This window comes from Denticeps clupeoides, chromosome 15, assembly GCF_900700375.1.
Source record: "Denticeps clupeoides chromosome 15, fDenClu1.1, whole genome shotgun sequence".
In the NCBI taxonomy this organism is placed as follows: domain Eukaryota; kingdom Metazoa; phylum Chordata; class Actinopteri; order Clupeiformes; family Denticipitidae; genus Denticeps; species Denticeps clupeoides.
In genome coordinates this window covers 10,563,020-10,582,376 of record NC_041721.1, presented here as the reverse complement: position 1 = coordinate 10,582,376, position 19,357 = coordinate 10,563,020, and the positions used below count along the sequence as shown (strand labels likewise).

At 43.7% G+C, this 19,357-nt stretch overlaps 1 protein-coding gene across 1 annotated transcript in view; it reads left to right on the top strand.

Annotated features, from left to right (window-relative positions):
- Window positions 1–19,357, top strand: part of pawr (PRKC, apoptosis, WT1, regulator) — a 51,071-nt gene that overhangs the window by 15,952 nt on the left and 15,762 nt on the right. Inside the window, exon 2 of the mRNA XM_028954846.1 lies at window positions 14,869–14,988. Coding sequence (XP_028810679.1) covers window positions 14,869–14,988 — 120 coding nt within the window. The remainder of the gene's footprint in view (window positions 1–14,868; window positions 14,989–19,357) is intronic.

Sequence of the window (19,357 nt, the reverse complement as noted above, 5' to 3'; positions counted from 1 at the left end):
ATAAATGAATAATACTTGATTTATGCAGTCATTTACTGTTGTTTTTTATATATTAAAGTGTCACTATGCTACTGTCGGTGTCTGTGTTTTTATTTAAACTACATAAATCATTTATTTATTTATTTATCTGTTTATCTATTTACTTATTTATTTATCCAGTGACATTTTCACACATGATGGACAGTTTTATGCCCCCAGCTGTGAATGCAGCTCAGTCGGTTCTGCTGATAGGACATTAATTCATCTTCACAGACCTGCTTTGCTCGCTAATTGGATTGCTCTGGGTGGATAAAGATTTGTTCTCCGAATTGAAATGGCATCAGCGCACCATCTCCCATCCCGTCTGTGAGCAGTTTTTGGACCACATCATGCTACAGCGTCACGTTGAATATTGTTTTTTAATGAGTTTCCATTGAAAGACGTTCAGTCCTGCACAGTTGGACCATCTAACAGTTCTCAGCATTCTTTCCTCTTTTTTTAAACAAGATGAAGGAGAGCATAGGGTGCCCACTATCCTTCTGTTCTCTCCTCCTCTCTCTCCTCTTATTTGTTTACTGTGCGGAGGCAGAGGAGTCATTTGATCATCATTTCAGTTTGTTTACTTCAGTTTTCGGACATTCTGCCACAGGAGGTTTATGGTTTTGACTGATCTCGTTGTCAAGAAATGCAGCCCAGAGCCTAAAAGTACAACTTGTTTTCTCTGGATGCACTCTGGGTCTCTGCAAGCGCATTTTTTTGGTGGTGGAAAAAGACATCTCGAGGCTGAGCTGGCTTGAAAACCTTGGACTGCTCTGACGCTGCAGACTGATTTGCCGCATTCTCCTGTCAGCTCAGAGGAGATTTATTTTTTTTTTATTATTATTCATTTATTTATTTAGTTCCCCTGTTCTCTTCCCCTCCTCTGTCCTCTCTGTGGCGGCTCAGATCGCGCAATCTCTCCAAGAGACGCCGATTCCCACAGCTCTCCGTTTATTTTTAGAGCAGCATTGGCAAATTAACAAGAGTCAGCTTCAAGTGAAGCTACATGCTGCCACGTTAACAGACCTCCCTGGTCACAGGCTTCCATTTCGAAACAGGTCTAGTATGAAGCGCCCCACCCAAGGGGAATCGGTTCCTTTTGAAGTCGCTTCAAACAGCATATGTTCTTCAATCCGTCAAGCATCCCGCACCAGCACGCCTGCCAAACAAGTAAATAGAGTTATGCAATGGAGTATATATAAAAAAAAATAAATAAAACCCACGGCCTGTTTTTAATTTGAAGTTTCATCAGCGCCCTCCAGCTCACCTCAAGGCTGTCCTCTCATCATGGCACCCTGGTGTTCTGGTCAGTGGCGGAATCACATGGAACATGGAGTTTAGAAACATTCCCTTTTTAATGATTTCTCAATCGTTGCAGGTCATCGAATGGGAGAAGATGTGTTTGGCGCTGTGGAATATGGGCTTCGTTAGCATGATCCCCGCGTCTGTTTGCATTGAGAAACGGGTGCACTCGGGGGTGTGATGGTGCCCAACACGTTGAGGCAAGAGCGTCTTTGTGCATTAATATTGAGGGGATATGAGAGATGTCTTGATCTGATGGGTTTTTTTTTTTTTCCTCACCCGTCTAAATGCCTTGGGCCAACCGGCGCATCATTTCATATCTTCTGAAGCCCTGTGCTCAAGGGACTCTGTTTGAAATTCACACACTGAACGTAAATTGAGTTTCAGTGGCATCGAATGACTGTAGATACTTCAGAGGTCACATATATAATTCAATCAGACCCTGTTGAGCTAAAAAATACATCTGATTCAGGCTTAATGCTGAATTATTCCTTTAAAGAAAAATGATAGACAGTCTGAACATTGGACTGTTTCCATTTTTTTTTTTTTTGCTTTCTTCTTCCGTCACAAATGAAACGGCTCTGTAGATGAAGCTGCCTCGAGCCGGGCTTCCCTCTTCGCGGCTCCTTCAGCGATTGCTCGAATGTGGCGGTGGAGCGAGCGTGAGCTCCAGCAGCGGCTCACGGCACAATGGACAGCAGGGTTAACTGGCACTCGCATGCCGTCTAATCGCACCCGGTGCCCTGAATGGCGCTATCTTGCCTCTGTCCCGCTGCCTTTAGGCCAGGATTACTGGCAGCCGACAGTAACCCATATTTTCTTTGTGCATTACTTCCTGTCAGCCTTATCACCATATGATGAATGCTCTCGTTATTTTACTTAATATTTATTATTAATTTTTTTTTTTTATTGGTGACCCCTAAAGAGAACAGTTGCATTAGTTACCAGATTCTGCTCGGCCCAGAGCAGGCTAAGACACGGCAATTTTTACTGCGCTAATTAAACAGGCCACAATCCCATGCCACCCACTTTAGGAGGCTGGTATCCCGTTAAGCGCTGCTTTATGCCTTCCTAACGAGAGCAGGGGAAGGGCGCAGATGGCTCTTAATTTCCCTTATTAGTAATGTTGGTTTAAATGCACTTAGTGTCTGTGCATGGAAATTCCATCAAGAAAGCGGTGCAGAAGTGGAGGTGACCGCTGCACCATTTCCCCTTCTTGCTGTAAAAAGCATGAAAGTCGTAGCGTATCACCAGTATGTTTAGTCAAGTCAAGGGAGGACCAACTGGTTCACATTAAAGACAATCCCTGTTTTAACCCTTCCTTTGACTGACATTATAGCTTCTATCGGCACTTCTGGGTTAAAGTCTGGAGAGGAAATTGTGGGACGTGTTCATTTATGCTAAAAAGTGTGGTTTTAGTCAGACTAACACACAAATTATTATTATAATTTTTTCTTTTAGTTAATTCCGAACATCATTTAAATGTACTGCATCATGGTGGCATATAAGAACCTGGTGATATTCTGCCCGTTTGTAACGATGTTATAACACTACGTACTATCGTGGGTGCGCTGGTTATGTAATGCTAGAATATAGTACGAGAGCGAATAACCGTATCCCAGATGGCCCAAGGACCTGGCGGCGCTCCGAGTGTTGTGGGAGAAACCAGTAGCTCAGACACAAGAGAAAACAGCAAATCAGGCGGAGGGAGGGAGAGAGAGAGGCCTCCCCTGCTGAGAACCATGCCCGGGGGTCATTTTATTACTCGCGGTCTGTTTTCAGGAAACATTCGGGACTTAAAATACCCAGAGAAGAGGGTCAAAAAAAGCCAAAGGAAAATATTTTTGTTGTGCGGCGATGTTAGACTTCAGCCCCCGAAGGCTTGAGGTGGAAGAGACTCAACACGCCTGAGCGCCAAGGCATACGCAGCAGACGTTTCCAGAAACAACCCCAAATCAGCTCCGCGTTTCTGTGTTTCTTTCAAGGGTCTCATCCATAAAGGTTTATCTTATCTTATCTTATCTTATCCAGGAACCCAGAAAGCCCCACCTCTTTTATCGGCCTCTTTGCAGATGCCACTCACCCTGAGGCCGGTGACATTGCATTAAACTCCCGTTGGTTTGGAGAGGCTCTCTGGCAGTTCGTCGATTACATTTGACACCGTGGCCTCCATCTTCCGGATCCCCACCAGCCGTGGCAACCTCCCGAAGAACCTCTTCCAAACCTTTGCCCCCCAAAACCCCCCTCCTCCTGTGATTCACGCAAACATCTAATAACCATAGCCCTTTGTAGAAAGATGTCACCCCCTACAATGCGTTAAACCCCAATTAGTTTGTTTCCCGTTAGGCTACATGCTCGACACTGGAGCTTTGCCATCTTCCTGAATAATAAACACTCCTCTGCTCCTCCACTTTGCACTTCCTGTTACTTGTCCTGCTTTCCTTCCCATTGTTGCTCTGACATCATCTTGAAGAACCCATGAAAGGAGGAATGCTGCTGTGGAATTCTGTAGACTCGACGTGCGATGACATCCTTATTTCTGGGTGGTGTGATGAGGCACAGGTTTGGTGTTTGTGGATTTCAGCACAGCTTTTTACAAGCACACACCTCCATAAAGCATGGACCTTTTAAACAGCATTTTTATAGTCCCATTATAGTCCCTTTGCCAAACCCGCATCCACTTTTGCCTTCAGCAGTCGTTATACAGTCACACTAATCCCCTCTGCACAGCAGACACAGCACAAATGAGCTAAAGTGGTGCGCGTTCATTGTAACACAGGGCGGAAGAGTTTACAGGTCCCTGAGTGGCCACCAGATGGGTTCAAATTCGCTTAATCTGGTCGGATTTTCACTTGCAGTACAGAGAACCCATGTTCTCCAAGTTCACAGTACATTCTAGAGTGGACACTTGGGAGATGTTTGTGTGTGTATCTGTATTTGTTGAGACAGATATTTAGCTTGTATTTCAATTAGCATAAATGAACGTATAGGTGGAATGCGCAGTGGCGCAGCGGTTAGTGACATGGCGCCTTCCAAGTTTGTGAGTTCAAATCCTGGCTGGGACCTTGTTTTTTTTCTCTCCCCACATTAGGGGGATTGGCAACTTTAAATTGACTGTAGGTGTGAGGGCGTGAGTGACTGGGGTGTGTGTGTGTGTGCCCTGTGATGCATGTGAAATGCATGTTGGGGGTTAAATGTATTGCAATCATGAGTAACCACAATTTTTGAATGATTGTTTCATTCCAATGTCATGTATCTGGTGCCACGGCATTGTTGTCATATACCAGCCATTTTGGAATTGACTGACACACCATCATATTTTTCCCCATCACACTCATAATTTGCAGAATCCTAAATCCCATCAGACGAGGGCATCTAATTCCTCCATTCCTTTCTATTTGTAAGCCTAAAGCTTATGAATCAGTTGAGCTTCTGTGTGGATGTGACTGTGTTTGTGACCAACCATGGCTCGCCGTAGATGAACCAAGCTTTCTGCCTGAAGATGGGGAGGCTGGGGTTACAGGTGCCAGTGCTGCGGCAAGCCTGCACCGTGGCATCGCAGTGCCATCAGGTGCCTCCAGGCTGTTACTACTGAGCCGAGGCCTGTCACTCCGTCGCCATAGCGACGTGGGCCCGATTCATGCGTTATTCAGACCACCATTCTTTGTTGCGCATTCGCTCTGAAGCTTGTTCCGCATAGGTCAGTGCCAGGGCTGGTGTGTGTGTGTGTATGTCTATAAACACTTTACCCCTTTTTCTGTGTGTTGCTTATCACTGTTTGTTTTGCAGAGATTTCGTTGATCAGATTAATACGCCTATGATGGCACGGGCCGTTGACCCATCGACATTTTCAGGTACCCAGGAGAAGTGCTCTTTAAGTGGTCCAATTCAGTGCCGCCTGACAAGTGGAATGGCAGCGATGGTATCGCACAGCCCCCCTCTCTCTTTCTGAAAGGCGAGGCATCCATTTTGCGTTTTTTTTTTTTTCCAGCAACTCCTTTGTTGTTTCAGCGTTACAAGCCGGGGCAACTAAGGGCCCGGAATATACCGCTGCTGTGGCAACTCTCAGCTTTTTCTTTCCAGTGCCCTGTGAAACCCGAACAGTCCCACGAGCCGAGAAGGCTCTGAATGAGCGCGCGTTAGCGGTGGCCAAGTAAACAGAGAGGTGGCAGCCAAAAAAAACGGCAAAGGACCGGCAACAAAGGAGCACAGGCTGAATAGCGCTTGGCATGGACTGCCAGTGGCTTGTTCAGTCAGATAAAGACCAATCAAAGCGAAGAAGAACAGATGGCCGTTCTCTTCTTTCAGCTTTGGAAGGATCCCGCCGTCGCCGTCTTTTCAGGTTCGAGCCAAAGCGCTTCTCCCCGTTGTGGGCTCGATTTCTCGCCTTGTAGAGCCACTACTGACACAATAACCCACTGTTAAGCTCCAGAGGTTGCGATTACTGCCTTGTCTCCGAGTCTTTCCGCTGCAGGTTTTGCTAGGTATTCCAGCCTCGAGCTCTTAACAGACCAAAAGGGTCACATTAGGAGATTCTGGCAGAGATTTCAACGCTACTATGAGCTTTTGAGTGTCAATCTGTGGTTTAAAAAAAGGTAAAATGCTGCACAGGTGCCAGAGCTGACAGAGCCGGGAAGATAATAGGAGAGGAGGGGGGAGTTGGAGAGTCTCCTCCGTGCTTGCCAGATAGCCGCAGGCCGAAGATAAGTGACCATTAACGCTTACGACTTACTGACCCCTTCGTCCAATCCGGCACTCTCCTCTCTCTGGCCATCGGTCAGTGTTTGGGGGAGGGTGCATCGTACAGGCCTTTTGGTGAGACGGTGAGCGGCCAGCGCAGATACCGAGATAGTTTTATCTAACGAGGCCAAGGCTCATGGCTGCAGGCCCCCGAGGCTCTCTGGAGACTAATATATATATAATATGCTTAGTCTGGCTAAGAAGAGTGAAGTTTTGTAGCACGGGATGAAAACTGGTGCCAAATGCCCACCTTGCTCATTTCATCTCCCATTGCTCCTCCTCACCGGCGTTGGTTTGCAGGGATAGCGTTCATCATGGAGTGTCAGCACCAAAGTGCTTAAGCAGCCCTGCCAATCCCCCCTCTCTCGGGTTTGAGTTACAGGATTGTTTTTCTGCAGTAGTACCAAGCAGAACAGGGCGGGTTCTACTAACTTAAGAGGTATACATAAGAGGAGGTTTAACAATGACAGCAGAATTGAAGTGACCTTGAGTCTACAAAACTGTGGACACCTTTTTTTTAGGGGGAAATTTTTCAGCATTTTATTTCCTGGCTGTTCCAGTTATGCCTTTTGAAGTGGTTATTTGACAAGGTCGCAAAACAAAGTTTATCCTTTCTGTGTTTCTCTGGGTCGATACGTTATGTGAATGAAAAATTCATGAGTGCTATGGGAAAGAATTTTAAGAGCAAGAGAGGTGCTTCAGCCTGTTGAATGTAGAGCCGGGGTTTATGCGGTTTCCATGGAGGTATGTTCTAGTCGAGCATAAGCTACCATTTGAGCAGAGAGGGCTTCAGGCTGTGGCACATTCCACTGAAAACCTCACACTGTGCCCACACCGCGAATGCTCCAGACTGCCGTGGCGGCCCACCTAAAGAGTAGCCATGGTGGTTAGCAGGGCGATACATACCAACACGTACCAAGTTGGTATGAGACACGTACAAACTTTCCAATAGACATGTTACTTTACTGTACAGTCGCAAATTAGCAATACGTTTTAGTTATATTGGATGGATGCTGTCCCAAGGTAGTGCACATTTTCAGCTTATTACCATACATATTTATCATACACATTTATATTTTCAGTTTTTCCCGAATGATTTTGATACTGAACTTTTTTTGGTGTAGTTTTTTGGCTGCTCTTATGTTGTACTGTCCAATTTCTTCCGTGAATATCTAAATTTCGCACTTGTGCGAAAATCTGCTGCAGGTCCTGTACAACTACCGGAAGAATTTGAAATCTGCTTCTGCTTACGGGACCAATTATAAAAGTGCACCTCTTTTTTGACTCCGTTTGCATAGATTCTGACTGTGGTTTTTACTTTTTCTATATGAAAATAGTGATTATCAGTGCTGTCACTGCTTTAAAGTCATGTACATGGTGTAAGATATCCAACCCTGTAGCACCATTGGTAAACATAGAAATTTACAAGCCAATGTAGGTAGTAGCCTAGTGGGTAAAACACTCGCCTATGAATCAATAGACCCAGGTTCAAACCCCACTTACTACCATTGTTTCCCTGAGCAAGACCCTTAACCCTGTGTGTCTCCAGGGGGACTGTGCTTGTTTCTACTGATCGTCTCTGAAGTCGCTCTGAATACGTGTGTCTGCTAAATGCCGTAAATGAATAATTAAAAATGAACTCTCAGTTCAGAGTGCGTTTTGACAGTAAGTACATTCATTTTTGATTCCAGACGACTTTGAGGATGAATGTGAGCAGCGGTTGTCAGACTGGTTCATTTCTTTCTTCTGTAGTTTGCAGCTAACTGGAGCAGATGTCACTGATCTCTTTATCATGCTTTGCAGTTTTCTTTGTGTCTCTTCATGATTATTTTAATAATAGCATTGATTGTGGAAACGGTTGAAATGCCTGATTTACATTTCCATGCCAACTATACAGCATTAGCATAAAATAAAAATCAACAATCAAAGATTGTAAAGGCCGTTGTTGCACAAATCATATTGATCCACAAATTTCTTGCATTAAAGACCTGCTCACACATTCAGACGTAAAGAAAATACGGGTCATGCTTGTCTTGGTAGGTTCCAGCCAGGTTCTAAACATATGGTGCTGTTTCCAATGTCATGAAGGGGTGATTGGATGCAATGGATGGAGAGTGACTACACTCACCCGCAGGACCGAAGCTTTAGTCAAGTGCCATCACTAGTGAAGGGTGAACCAAACCAGCATTGACCAATGACCACAGAAAAGGCTGAAACTGCACTTCTGAATTTGAACAGTGACCGTTCCATCCGACCTGAATGGGTTAAGCAAAGCGTGTGTGTGTGTGTGTGTGTGTGTGTGTGTGTGTGTGTAAAGAGAGACGGTAATGCTGTGGAGGCAGTGGTGTGGACACAGGTCTGTTTGCAGTTAGCACTCTCTCTCTCCTGCCTAGTCAAGGCACAGGGGGAAAACAAACACTGGCGCTGCTAATGGAGCCGTAACTGCACACTGTTTACAGGCACAGGCTGGCGTGGTTCAAAGGAAGTGCCAGGACAAACACACTGATATACACACCCCCACTTAGTGTCTACACACCCCCAAACTAGTGTCTCCTAAAACTGCAGGAATAGTCACATTCCAAACGTGCGACTGGCCTAATCAAGGTTTCACTATTTAAACGTACTTATCACATATTAGCCTTCAAATGTCTGTTAGTTCTTGATCAGCTGAACTGAACATGATCCCCATCCCCATAACGACATTGGTCAGATGGCGATTGAAGTTAAACTTCCAAATTGTTCACATTTTTCACAATGCTCCCAAAAGTTCTACTGGGATTTCAGAATCAATGGATTTTCAGATTGACCCAAAATTGCATGGGTGTAAAGTGTCTGCTCGAGTTCACCTCGAGCATACACTGTTCCCTTGGCAAAATTCACATCTATTGGCACATCTTCAGCATTTAATTGTAAGACACAGAGCTCCAGTGGTTCTGCAGCTCAAGCCACAGTCAAAGGATGTGACGTTAATTTAACTAGAAAGGCAGTACTGATGGCCAAGGACCAAGCTTGTGTGCAACGTTTCTGTTGTGCCAGCCTAAATATTCATTAGAAATTTGTCACTGAAGCTGTGTAATTAAGCAATTCTCCATATCACTGGAAAATTACCCAGCGTAACATGTGATCTAGAAATTGCATGCATTCATAATATTTCACGTTATTTTTGTCAGGAGTGCCTGGATTCTTTTAATTGCTTTGCCAAGATCATTAAGAATCGCTTACCTGAATTACTGTGTATTTGTACCCCTGAAATGTCAAATGAGCATTGCGTGAAAATTGCCAGGCACTCTCTTCTCTTCTCACACCCCAGAATGTGCATGTGGAATTCGTATTCCGATTCACTATTATCCACCAAGACTAGCGTAAGTTACATTGACTATATTAAAAACAAGAATCAGTATAAATCTCTTTAATTGTAAGTTATCAACCAACCATTTTAGAATTTCAGAAATAGGAGTAATGTTTCCATTGCTTTTATGTACAGAACTGGATAACATCTTCAGGTGCAAGGGGTGTTCCACCAGAGGCAAATGAACGTTTTATATAAGAATTCTGGGATTTTTTTTTATACTTTCAACTAGCCTCATGTTGAGGAGGTGGCCTTGTGAGGTCCTGCGAAGCTGGAAAATGATGTAGCTCGGAGGCAGTGAAAACACGAACCCAATGCTCCTGGTTTGACAGAGGTTAATGCCTTCTCCCACACACCCCACGTCAGGAGCCATTTAAAGTGACGACCTGGCCTCTGCTGGGTTTCTTCCCCGTGATCGGCACTGATTTTCAGAGTGGCCTGAATCCCTTCCGGGGTCAGAGTCAGACTCTGCTTTTCTTTCTGACCCTGTCCTGTGGACATTGTGACAGACCCAGAACACTTTTGTGCTTGATAATGTTCAACATATTCTTTTCTTCCACTTAGGGGTATGTGCTAAGATGTGAAAACAAGAAAAAAAAAAAAAAGTGAAGTAGCGACTTTTTTTTACTAATCTTTAAAACAGTCTGGTTTCCCACCATGTGTGTATCTTGGTTTGTGTTGGACTGTGCTGAGTACAGATTTATGTTGTATTCTTCCTGTGTGTGTCTGAGGGCTGGATACTTGAGTGCGTGAAGCTGTTCAGCCTTGTCATTAACGTGCACCTCATGAAACGTGGTCATAAGTGGACAGCCCTGGCATTGGAATGTGACCACTTCTCATCACTGCTGTATATTCAAATAAACTCGTACATCATATCTCGCAGAGAACAAATGTGTTGTTGTTATTAACTGGCAGGAGGCAGTGGTGAATTTCCTGTGTCTATTCTGCCAGAAAATGAAGAAACCCAAACAATATGAAATGTAGCTTGTAGCATGATGCTCTTGGCCCACAAATGAATAGAAATGAGGTCTGTGCTGGAGCAGGGGAACTTTAATGTGGTCCAAGGCACATTTGTGCAGACAGTGTTGAAAGAAAATAGTTGTATGTGCATAAATTCTGACCTTCTGATCACATCACGCCAGACCGATGTGTTGACTGTCAACAATTTGCTTGATAACGCTTGACATCACGCCAACAAAAGTACTGATTCTGCAGTTCTATGTTCTATGGTATTTGCATAGTCCAAAAAAAGATGGTATACTATTTTAATAGTGTTTGCCTAGCAGGTAAGGTTTGCGGGTTCAAATCCCGAACCACCAAGGTGCCGCTGAGGTACCTTGTTCAAGGTACCGTACCCACACACAGCTCTGGGCGCCTGTCATGGCTGCCCGCTGCTCACTAAGGGTGATGGTTAAATGCAGAGGACACATTTCGCTGTGTGCACCCTGTGCAATTGCTTTCGCTATTGATTTTGCCATACTTCACTTTTTGCCTGTCATTTGGCAATAATTTTATCATGATGTGTATAAGTGATGAAGAAAAATCCTTAAAAAGCAATGTGTAACTATAACAAGCATAGAACACTGCGTTTCTGAAACTGCTGATAAAGCTAAAGTGCATGTTCACCAGGACCATGGCTCCCCACCAGCTACATTGTTCATGAAGACCATGGTCTCCACTAAAGTGCTCACTCTCCAGGACCATAGTTTTTCTCACATGCAGATGTAGAGACAGAAATATACTCGCTGTCAACTATGTAGGTACGTACAGCCACGGTCCATATTTTTGCGTCGTCCCTTTTTCTTTAATGAAACTGATACGAATAAGGATGCAATACTTTTACAATGCAATACAATACCTCCGTAATTTTCTAGGGGAAATGATGGGGGTTGCAAGATGACTATTTATTTATTTTATTTATTTATTTAATTCATTCATTTATTTGGTTTGCGGCCTCGACACACCACCAACCTTGTGGTAAGGACTACACACTACAGAGAACGTACGGTATATCAGCACAAACAAGTATATTTCTGGCTAAAGTGTTCCACTTCTGGATATCAGTGTATTGATAATGTAGACACAAAGGATGTATCATGATCTGTTATAAAAGTCCATATCATCAGCCTAAACTCATAGCGCAAGAGCTGGCTTTAGTAATGAACGCTGTTTTTGGGGTTCAAAGGCTCACAGCAGAACCTATGGCCTCCCACCAGCAGAGTGTGCTGCTAATTCGCCACATAGAGGCACCTCAAGACAGTCCAGTCCACGTCCCGAATATACCACCACAAATGCACACACTTAAGACAACAGCATTGCTCTTAAGGTTGAAAGATGGTTGTTCCTGTGTCTCGCTTTTGACTCGGCTGTAGCTCGTGGGTCCAAGCGTGTGCCATGATTAAAAGACGGCGGTGGGCACTGGCCACAGCTGCTTTCGATTGATAGCCTCTCATCATCGTGAAGTCCCAGTGGTAGGCCAAAGCAGCTTGTGATTAACTCGCCAGAGTCAATAATGTCACGCCAGAGTGGCATCGCCTCTGAAGGGCACTGCCATCCCAAGCGACCTGCATTCATGTAGCCTTTTTAAAAAAATAAATCCAATACTGAGATGAGCGTGCTAATATGCTTCTGCCGGCTGGTGGCCGATAAAGCTCATGCTGGTTCTTCTCTAATACATGAACAGAGGAAAAGTAGAAAATCACATTTTTCTCATTTACAGTGCAGGATACATGGACTAGATGGGAAAGAGCAATGATGTGATTCACAATATGTTGTATTGAATGTGTTTGGGTCCTATTTTCCCAAATTTATTTAATCCTAAAAATTAAGAAATTAACTGGGACAGTGGGGATGTAATTTGTTTTGTATGTTGTTTTAAAATTCATAAATCTTTGTGGATCCATATCAATATGCTATTCATTTTATTTTGACAAATCAAATATTTGAATTATTCTGTCTTTATTACCATAATCTTTAAAAAGAACACTTTAAATTGACAGGCTGTCCCATGAGGGATCGCTTGAGATTTCTCACTTTTCCCTCACATCATGATACCTTTTTTAACATCATTCAATCTCTTGATCATGGCACAATATGCAATACTTAAAATATATTTTTGTGATTATTCATTATAATTCATTTTGATGCCTAAATACTTGCCATAATATTTAATACATTATTCAAATTGTATTATTTAGCGAATAATACATTCCTGTTCCTTCTTCTGTCATTTACAATATGAGTAATGAAAAATGTTCTGGAGCATGCTGCAATGAATTTGGAAAAATAAATGGTATTAAATTGTATTAAATCAATACAATTCTTAAAGTAAAAATGCATGTTCTGTTTTAGTTATTTAGGTAGAATAAAAAATAAATTGAAGTAGAAAATAATTGACATCAGATAACAATGAAGTCTGACTACATTGATGGTTAACAGCGGTGTCTTGAAATGTCTTGAAAAGCATGACTTTACGACCAAACTTATTTACTGACCCAACTTTTGGGGTTCAGGCCGCTGCTTTGTTTCCTTCCTGGCTAGGAAAACTGTTTTTATGACGTTTGTGGTGGCTTTGGTGGCTGAAGGAGACGGCTGTGGATTATTGCTGCCAGGGGTCATGTATTGACATGAGGAATAGCTTATCGCGTCAGTCACACCTCGTCTGTGTCCAAGACCGAACAGCTTGCTCACCGTTCACCCAGCTGTGGGTGTTTTTCTGGGCATCTGTCACTGCCCGCATTCCAATATCTGGTTGAATTTAGTTTTTTATTTTTTATTTCTGCCTCATTCTAGATCAGCCTTAGGCTGCAATTATTGTGGAGCGGCTGAACCATCACAATTTAATCCCAAAATCTGAATTAGGCCCGATATGAAATTGGAGGTTGTACCGCAGTGCTAACAGAAAGGCATCCCATAAATGGATAGCTTTGGGATCAGCATTGCTTTATATGGGATTGTGGAAAATGCAAGGCAATTCGAGGCAAATAGCGACGCACAAAGCAGCCAAAAAAACACTGCCTTAAGTGTTTCAGGCCTTTCTTAGCCTTGCTTTTTTACAGCAGGTTTGTTTTGAATCATTTGACTCATTGTATTTGTTCGTGCCTGGGGGGGGTGCGGGATGTCTGGTATGAACTCCAGTACAGTGGGAAGAGTGAGGGAGCAGACAAGATGCTTTGGCTGAACGTCCTCTGCCCTATCTCTGGGAAGTGGCTGCAGTGAGCAGAGTCTCCCGCAGGGACTGACCCGACACTGCGGTGTGGAGCTGCAGAAGATCGCTGGACCCACACTGGACCCAGACCTTTTCACTCGAGTGAATGAAGAAGGTTTTTCCCTGCCTTCTTGTGTGTGTGTGTATATGTGTGAGTGTATTCACGTGTATGAGTTTAATGTGGCAGATGGGACAGGCCTGATATTAAGTGTGTGTGTGAGAGGGTATGAGGGTTTGGCTTATCCCCAGGGATTGTGATAACCTCTCTGGCAGGAAAGTCTGTGCAAATTACTGCATTCCTCGTGTTCCCGTTTGGTTATTTTTACCCGAGCCCTGCCTGCTGCACCTTTCTGGGTCTGCTGGCGGTGTGAAATGCTGAAAGACTATGTTTTATGCTCCTTTAGGTAGCGTTTCTTTCATTGTTCAAATCCCCCATCTCACTCAAGTCACTTCATGACTCCAGTGTTTGTTCCCAGTGTTTGTTGGGACATTCCACAGATCAGAATTCCCCTTTGTCATTGCACTGTAGGAAGCCATGTTGTTTCCTGTGGCCTGGGTTGTTGTGCGAGTGCTGACATCAGCGCTCCCTGAGGGCATTTTAATAAATTCAAAATGTACAAGTACATGTATCAGTACAAACAACGTGGGGTTTTGTGTCTAAATAGTTGGATAAGGTGAAAGAGTTAATAATATATCATTAGATTGTTTACACATTGTTATGAAAGCATGAAATATGCAGAGATGAAAGAGTTAACCAGATACGTTTAGAGATAAATAGAGGTGCATACAATTTTGGGGACACAGGGGTACAGGTTGTGTATTGAAAAAATGAAATAACTATGGAGGATTTTTTAAGAATAAAATGTCTTCTGAGAGTCGAATGGATCTGAGTAGCATCATGGAGTGTCCACAAACTTCACTTATGTAATGTCTAGTTATTAATGGAATTCATTGCAAATCTGTACCTGGACAAATAAGGACTTATAGTCCCTTACAAGCATGTACTAGATGAGGATTTTGGAGAATTTTGATCTAGGATTAAAATATGACTTAAATATTTCAAAATTTAGTCATTATTCATTGGTGCATACATTTTCTGGGTTGAGGTATTTAAAAATGTTTACATTTTTTTCCATTTTCCCCTTCTGCCGTAGTGTTCTGAAGTTTCTCAACCTTTAAATAACATTTTAGAAGCAATGCAGCATTGTTGCGAAAAAAAAAAAAAAAGGTTTCCCTTTTCTCCCCTCATCAGAGTTTGGACGAGCTGGATGATGACGAGAATGGAGAGAAAGAGAGGAAGATGGAAGATGAACTGACGCAGCTCAACACAGACCAGAACGAGACTATGACCTCTGAAGCTCATTCATTACAGGTAAACTGGGATGCTGATTGGCCTTTTTTCTTTTTTAATTTGTATTTTTTATTGTGTCTGTCCACCACTGTAAAAAAAATGCCGTGTGGAATTCAGTATACAGTAGGATACACAGGAACAAAAATCTATTCCTGTTGGAAAGGGATACAAAGGGAGCTCTATAAAAAGACCCTTTTGAGGCCATGTATACATCGTGAACTTGCTTAATATATTCACGTTGACAGGGCCTTAGGGTACTAACTTAGAGAGTGCTGAAATGCTGGCTCACAATAAAACAGGCTTCATAACGCCACATGAACATATGAGCGTCTTGAAGAACAGACTGGTCCCCCCCCACAACAGACTTTCAAACTATGTGTTTCTTTTATGGAATCTGCCCGAGCTGTGGAGCAAGAGTGGGTGCAAGCATCAAAGTTTAAAGTTCAGTAATGTCTTGGCTGATATAATAACCAAACTTCTTGTAGAAATATTTCAATAACCACGTCAGGTTATTAAAAGACTATCTTGCTAGTGAAGTGGACAACTTTTTCAGGATCAGTGGTGGCCTAGGGAGCGGCTGTATAATCAGAGGTGCTACTGAGCAAAGCACCGTCCCCACACACTGCTCCCCAAGGGTGATGCTTAAAAACCAGAGGACACATTTTGTTGTGTCACCGCGTGCTGTGCTGCATTGTATCACAATGACAATCACGTCACTTTCTTTTCAACAGCAGGAACGGTGCCATCTGTGAACAGGACAGGTTATGGATGGTGCTTTTGCTTACTGAAGGACTTAATTTCCCCCAAATCACAACCAGAAGCTCCGTCCTGCGCTTGCTCTCTCTACTGCCCAGAGTGGCGTGACTATTCTGGAATTAATTCCGCGCACAATAATTCAACCTGAATCACCCACAATCAGATTTATTCCAGCTGGTGCGCTGACGTGTTTGTTAGCCGCACCGCCGTCGCACAGTTTTAAAGGAGTGAATGTGATGTGATTAGGGCGTATGTAATCACGTTTGATTGAACGTCTCTGTAGCGGGAATGAGGGCTCACTATCACGCACTGCGAGATCATTACTGTGCATTCAGCTCGCGTGAAAACGCAGCGCTATTACAGCGATTATGTGGATGTAGGGCTTGAATAGGGAGGCCGGTGTCAAAGGCTTTCGGGCACCGGCAGAACAGCAGTAAAATGCTGCCGTTGTATTTCATTTAGGGATATTGTTGCACTGAAGTATTGGCTAATATGGCTAATATAAGACATCACACTGATCTTGTAATGAACCTATTGATATTTTATTATGCAGAATTCTTGTTAGGACAAAAAAAAAAAGTTCAGTTTACTTTGGCTGTCTTGTCTCCTTTGGATCGGTGGATGGTAGAAAAATTTGTCACCCTGGCTGGAATAGTTTTATGATTCTGAATAACTCTATTAGCCAGGTTCCAGAATAGCTTGGCAAGCCTAGACACGTAATGAATTGGTCCAAATCTGGAACTATAGATCGTCTGAATCCAGCATGTTCCATTCTGCCCACCTCTTCATTGGTGGGCTGATAACTTGGAGCAGATGTGGGCGCCATTGGTGACCTATGGAGGCGTTGCACAACTTGCTAACAAACATTTCTTCAGCGCACAGCCTGTCGTGCTTCATAGTTTAGTCTCACGTCAGCGTGACCTTAGCGGGGGGCGCATTGGGGGAGACCGAGATTTACTGTCAGCGTCCTGTAGACATGTGCTTCCACTGCAGAGGATCCATCACACTTACCCAGGCTGCCCACATGTGTCCGCATGAGAAATAAGCGCCTCGGTAGTAACCTTTTCCCTGCGGTTGATCCGCCGTGAGCGGTGTGATTGACTATGACAGTAACCCGTGTAGCGGCTGTCTGTTTGGAGTATGAGCGAAATCGAGAACGTTCACGTGTTACAGGTGGAGGGGGGGATGTGTGTGATGAAGTTGCACAGAACAGCATAGTCTGACTCTCTTAATACAGAACCGAAGGGGTGGAAGGAGTCCAAATGCATGCTTTACTAATGTAGATAACTCACAGTCCGTTATAGGGGAGGGAAAACGGCGATAAAGCAGAAGTTGTCTGGTTCTCCCCATGGCCGGGGCGCAGGGTGTTAGGCTGTAGCAGCGATACCTGCGCTGTCATGGCTAGTAGACTGTTCTGTCACAGACAGGGGGCTCCATGCTGGTATCTCCTGAAAAAATCATTCCATCCTCCTGTCCTCTGTCCCCTGTCGCTCTCTCACAAATTCCTGGCTTGTAGAGCAGTGGAAAATAATAACCTTAAACTATTTTAGGCACATTAGAAGATTTTGTCACATTTTAATACTTTAATGTAACACAATTCAATACGTTTTTGTCTGTATCATGACATTAAAAACCATTGTTCTCTCCTTTTCTCTTCTTTTCCCGTTAGGGGTCGCCACAGCGGTTGCATGGTTTACACAGACACAGCCCTCCCCATTTACCCAGGCTTGGGACCAAGAAATGCATGGTCACATGCGTCCCCAGAGGCTGGATTTAAACACATTAGAAAACACAAGGGCCTTTTTATTAATGCCGGTGGAGGACATGGTGGCCTGGGTTTGCATTGTGCATGTCATAATGCATATAACCTCCATATGAGCAATTTAATCTGTAATGATCATCTCCCTTTTTATATAGTACGTTTCATGCCCAAAATAGGAATGTGCTTGCAATTCGATACAAATCATGGTTTTATGTTCACGGCAAAATTTTGTTTTCTCACGATTTTCTTTTGTAACCGAATGAGACAAATTATGCAGACAATGATTGAAAATGAGACTAATGCAAAATATAATGAGTCTTTTATGTGTAGCTTTGGGGAAGGACGGCCACAACTCAGCAGATGTGTGATGCAGGGAACACTCAAACCTGCATGAGTTGATATGGCCGAAACACTTGATATGGGGCCAGCCCGGCTTCTGGACATATTTTTGTCTTTGATGCAGTAGAACAGAACCCAAGCAGGATCTGTTTACCTCATTTGCTCATGTCAGCACTAACACAGGGTGAATCCTCAACCTGATCTACCTGTTATGTGACATTTGATCTCACTGAGATGGCACTTTGGAGGTGTTTGTGTAGACTTTGGTAAAGTTACAAGTGTATATGCACATCCCTGTAGGGTAGGGTGAGTCCCTTCAGACACGAACCAAGAGACATTTAGAGACAATCACATAATGGGGTAGTCCAGTAGGAGCAGAACTGGGCACCATGTAAAAGGTGTTTTGTAAATCAGAATCATGTATCCTTGGAGAGTCATCTGAATGAAGGATATGGTCCTTGGTAGGATTTGAAGGATCCTAGAACACATGTGGCATATTTGAAAGGGATGGAAGAAGCATGCATTATGAAAAGGAGACATGGCCAATACAGATATCTTCAACCATGGTTTGAGGAACATGACAAAGTGTTCAAGGTTTTTATCCTGGCTTGCAAAGTCCTCAGATCCCAGTCCAGTCGTGCATTTCTGGGATGTGCTGGAAAAACAAGTCAGATCCATGAAGGCCCCACCTTACTGCTTACAGGACTTAAAGGATCGTCTGCTAACATCTTGGTGCCAGACACCATAGCCTACCTTCAGAGGTCTGACCGGGTGAGAGCAGCTTTGATGACTTGAGGAGGATGTACCCAACACTAGGCAGGTGGTTTTAATGTTGTTGTTGATCTCAAGGATATCCTCACATCCATCTTTCTGTGTTCCTCTATGGAAACTAACATTCTTTACCCACTTCTTTTCCTGCCAGCCTTTGGTCACTGGCATTCTGAAACATCTGCTTCTGGTTAGATCCGATCTTACCTTTCCTCAGCACCCGGCCCCTACACACAAAACAAAGTGCCTGGAGTCGGAGCCCCAGCAGAACGACACGACCGCCCAGAACATTCCGGTTCTCATCTGCTTCTAATGTGCAGCCTGGTCCAGAACATGCCTATCGTCTTCTCCTCCCTTCCCTTTCCCGACGCCCTTGCTGTGCTCCCGGCTTAGGAGAAAATCGCTACTAACGACTCTCCATCACCAGCTTAATTTGCACCTTCCTTTTAAGATGCAATAATTGGCGCGGTGTCTGTGGGTGCACGCCTCCAGGCATGACCCCATCTCGGTCAATATTCGACGGGAAATGGACTTGTAATTTTTAGTTTTCAGAGGTGAAAAGACACATTGGATTTTGCAAGAAAGAAAAACTGTAATCAGATTGTGTGTTTTGGTTTAAAGTCACGCAGCAGCTAAGCCCTACATTTTAAATGTTTTATTATTTTTGTTGTACGCTCATATCCAATGTGTACTTGTGGCATGCCTTCTTTTCCTGTAAGTAACGTGGAGGGTGAATTTAGCTTCACCCGGCCAAATGCCTCCGGT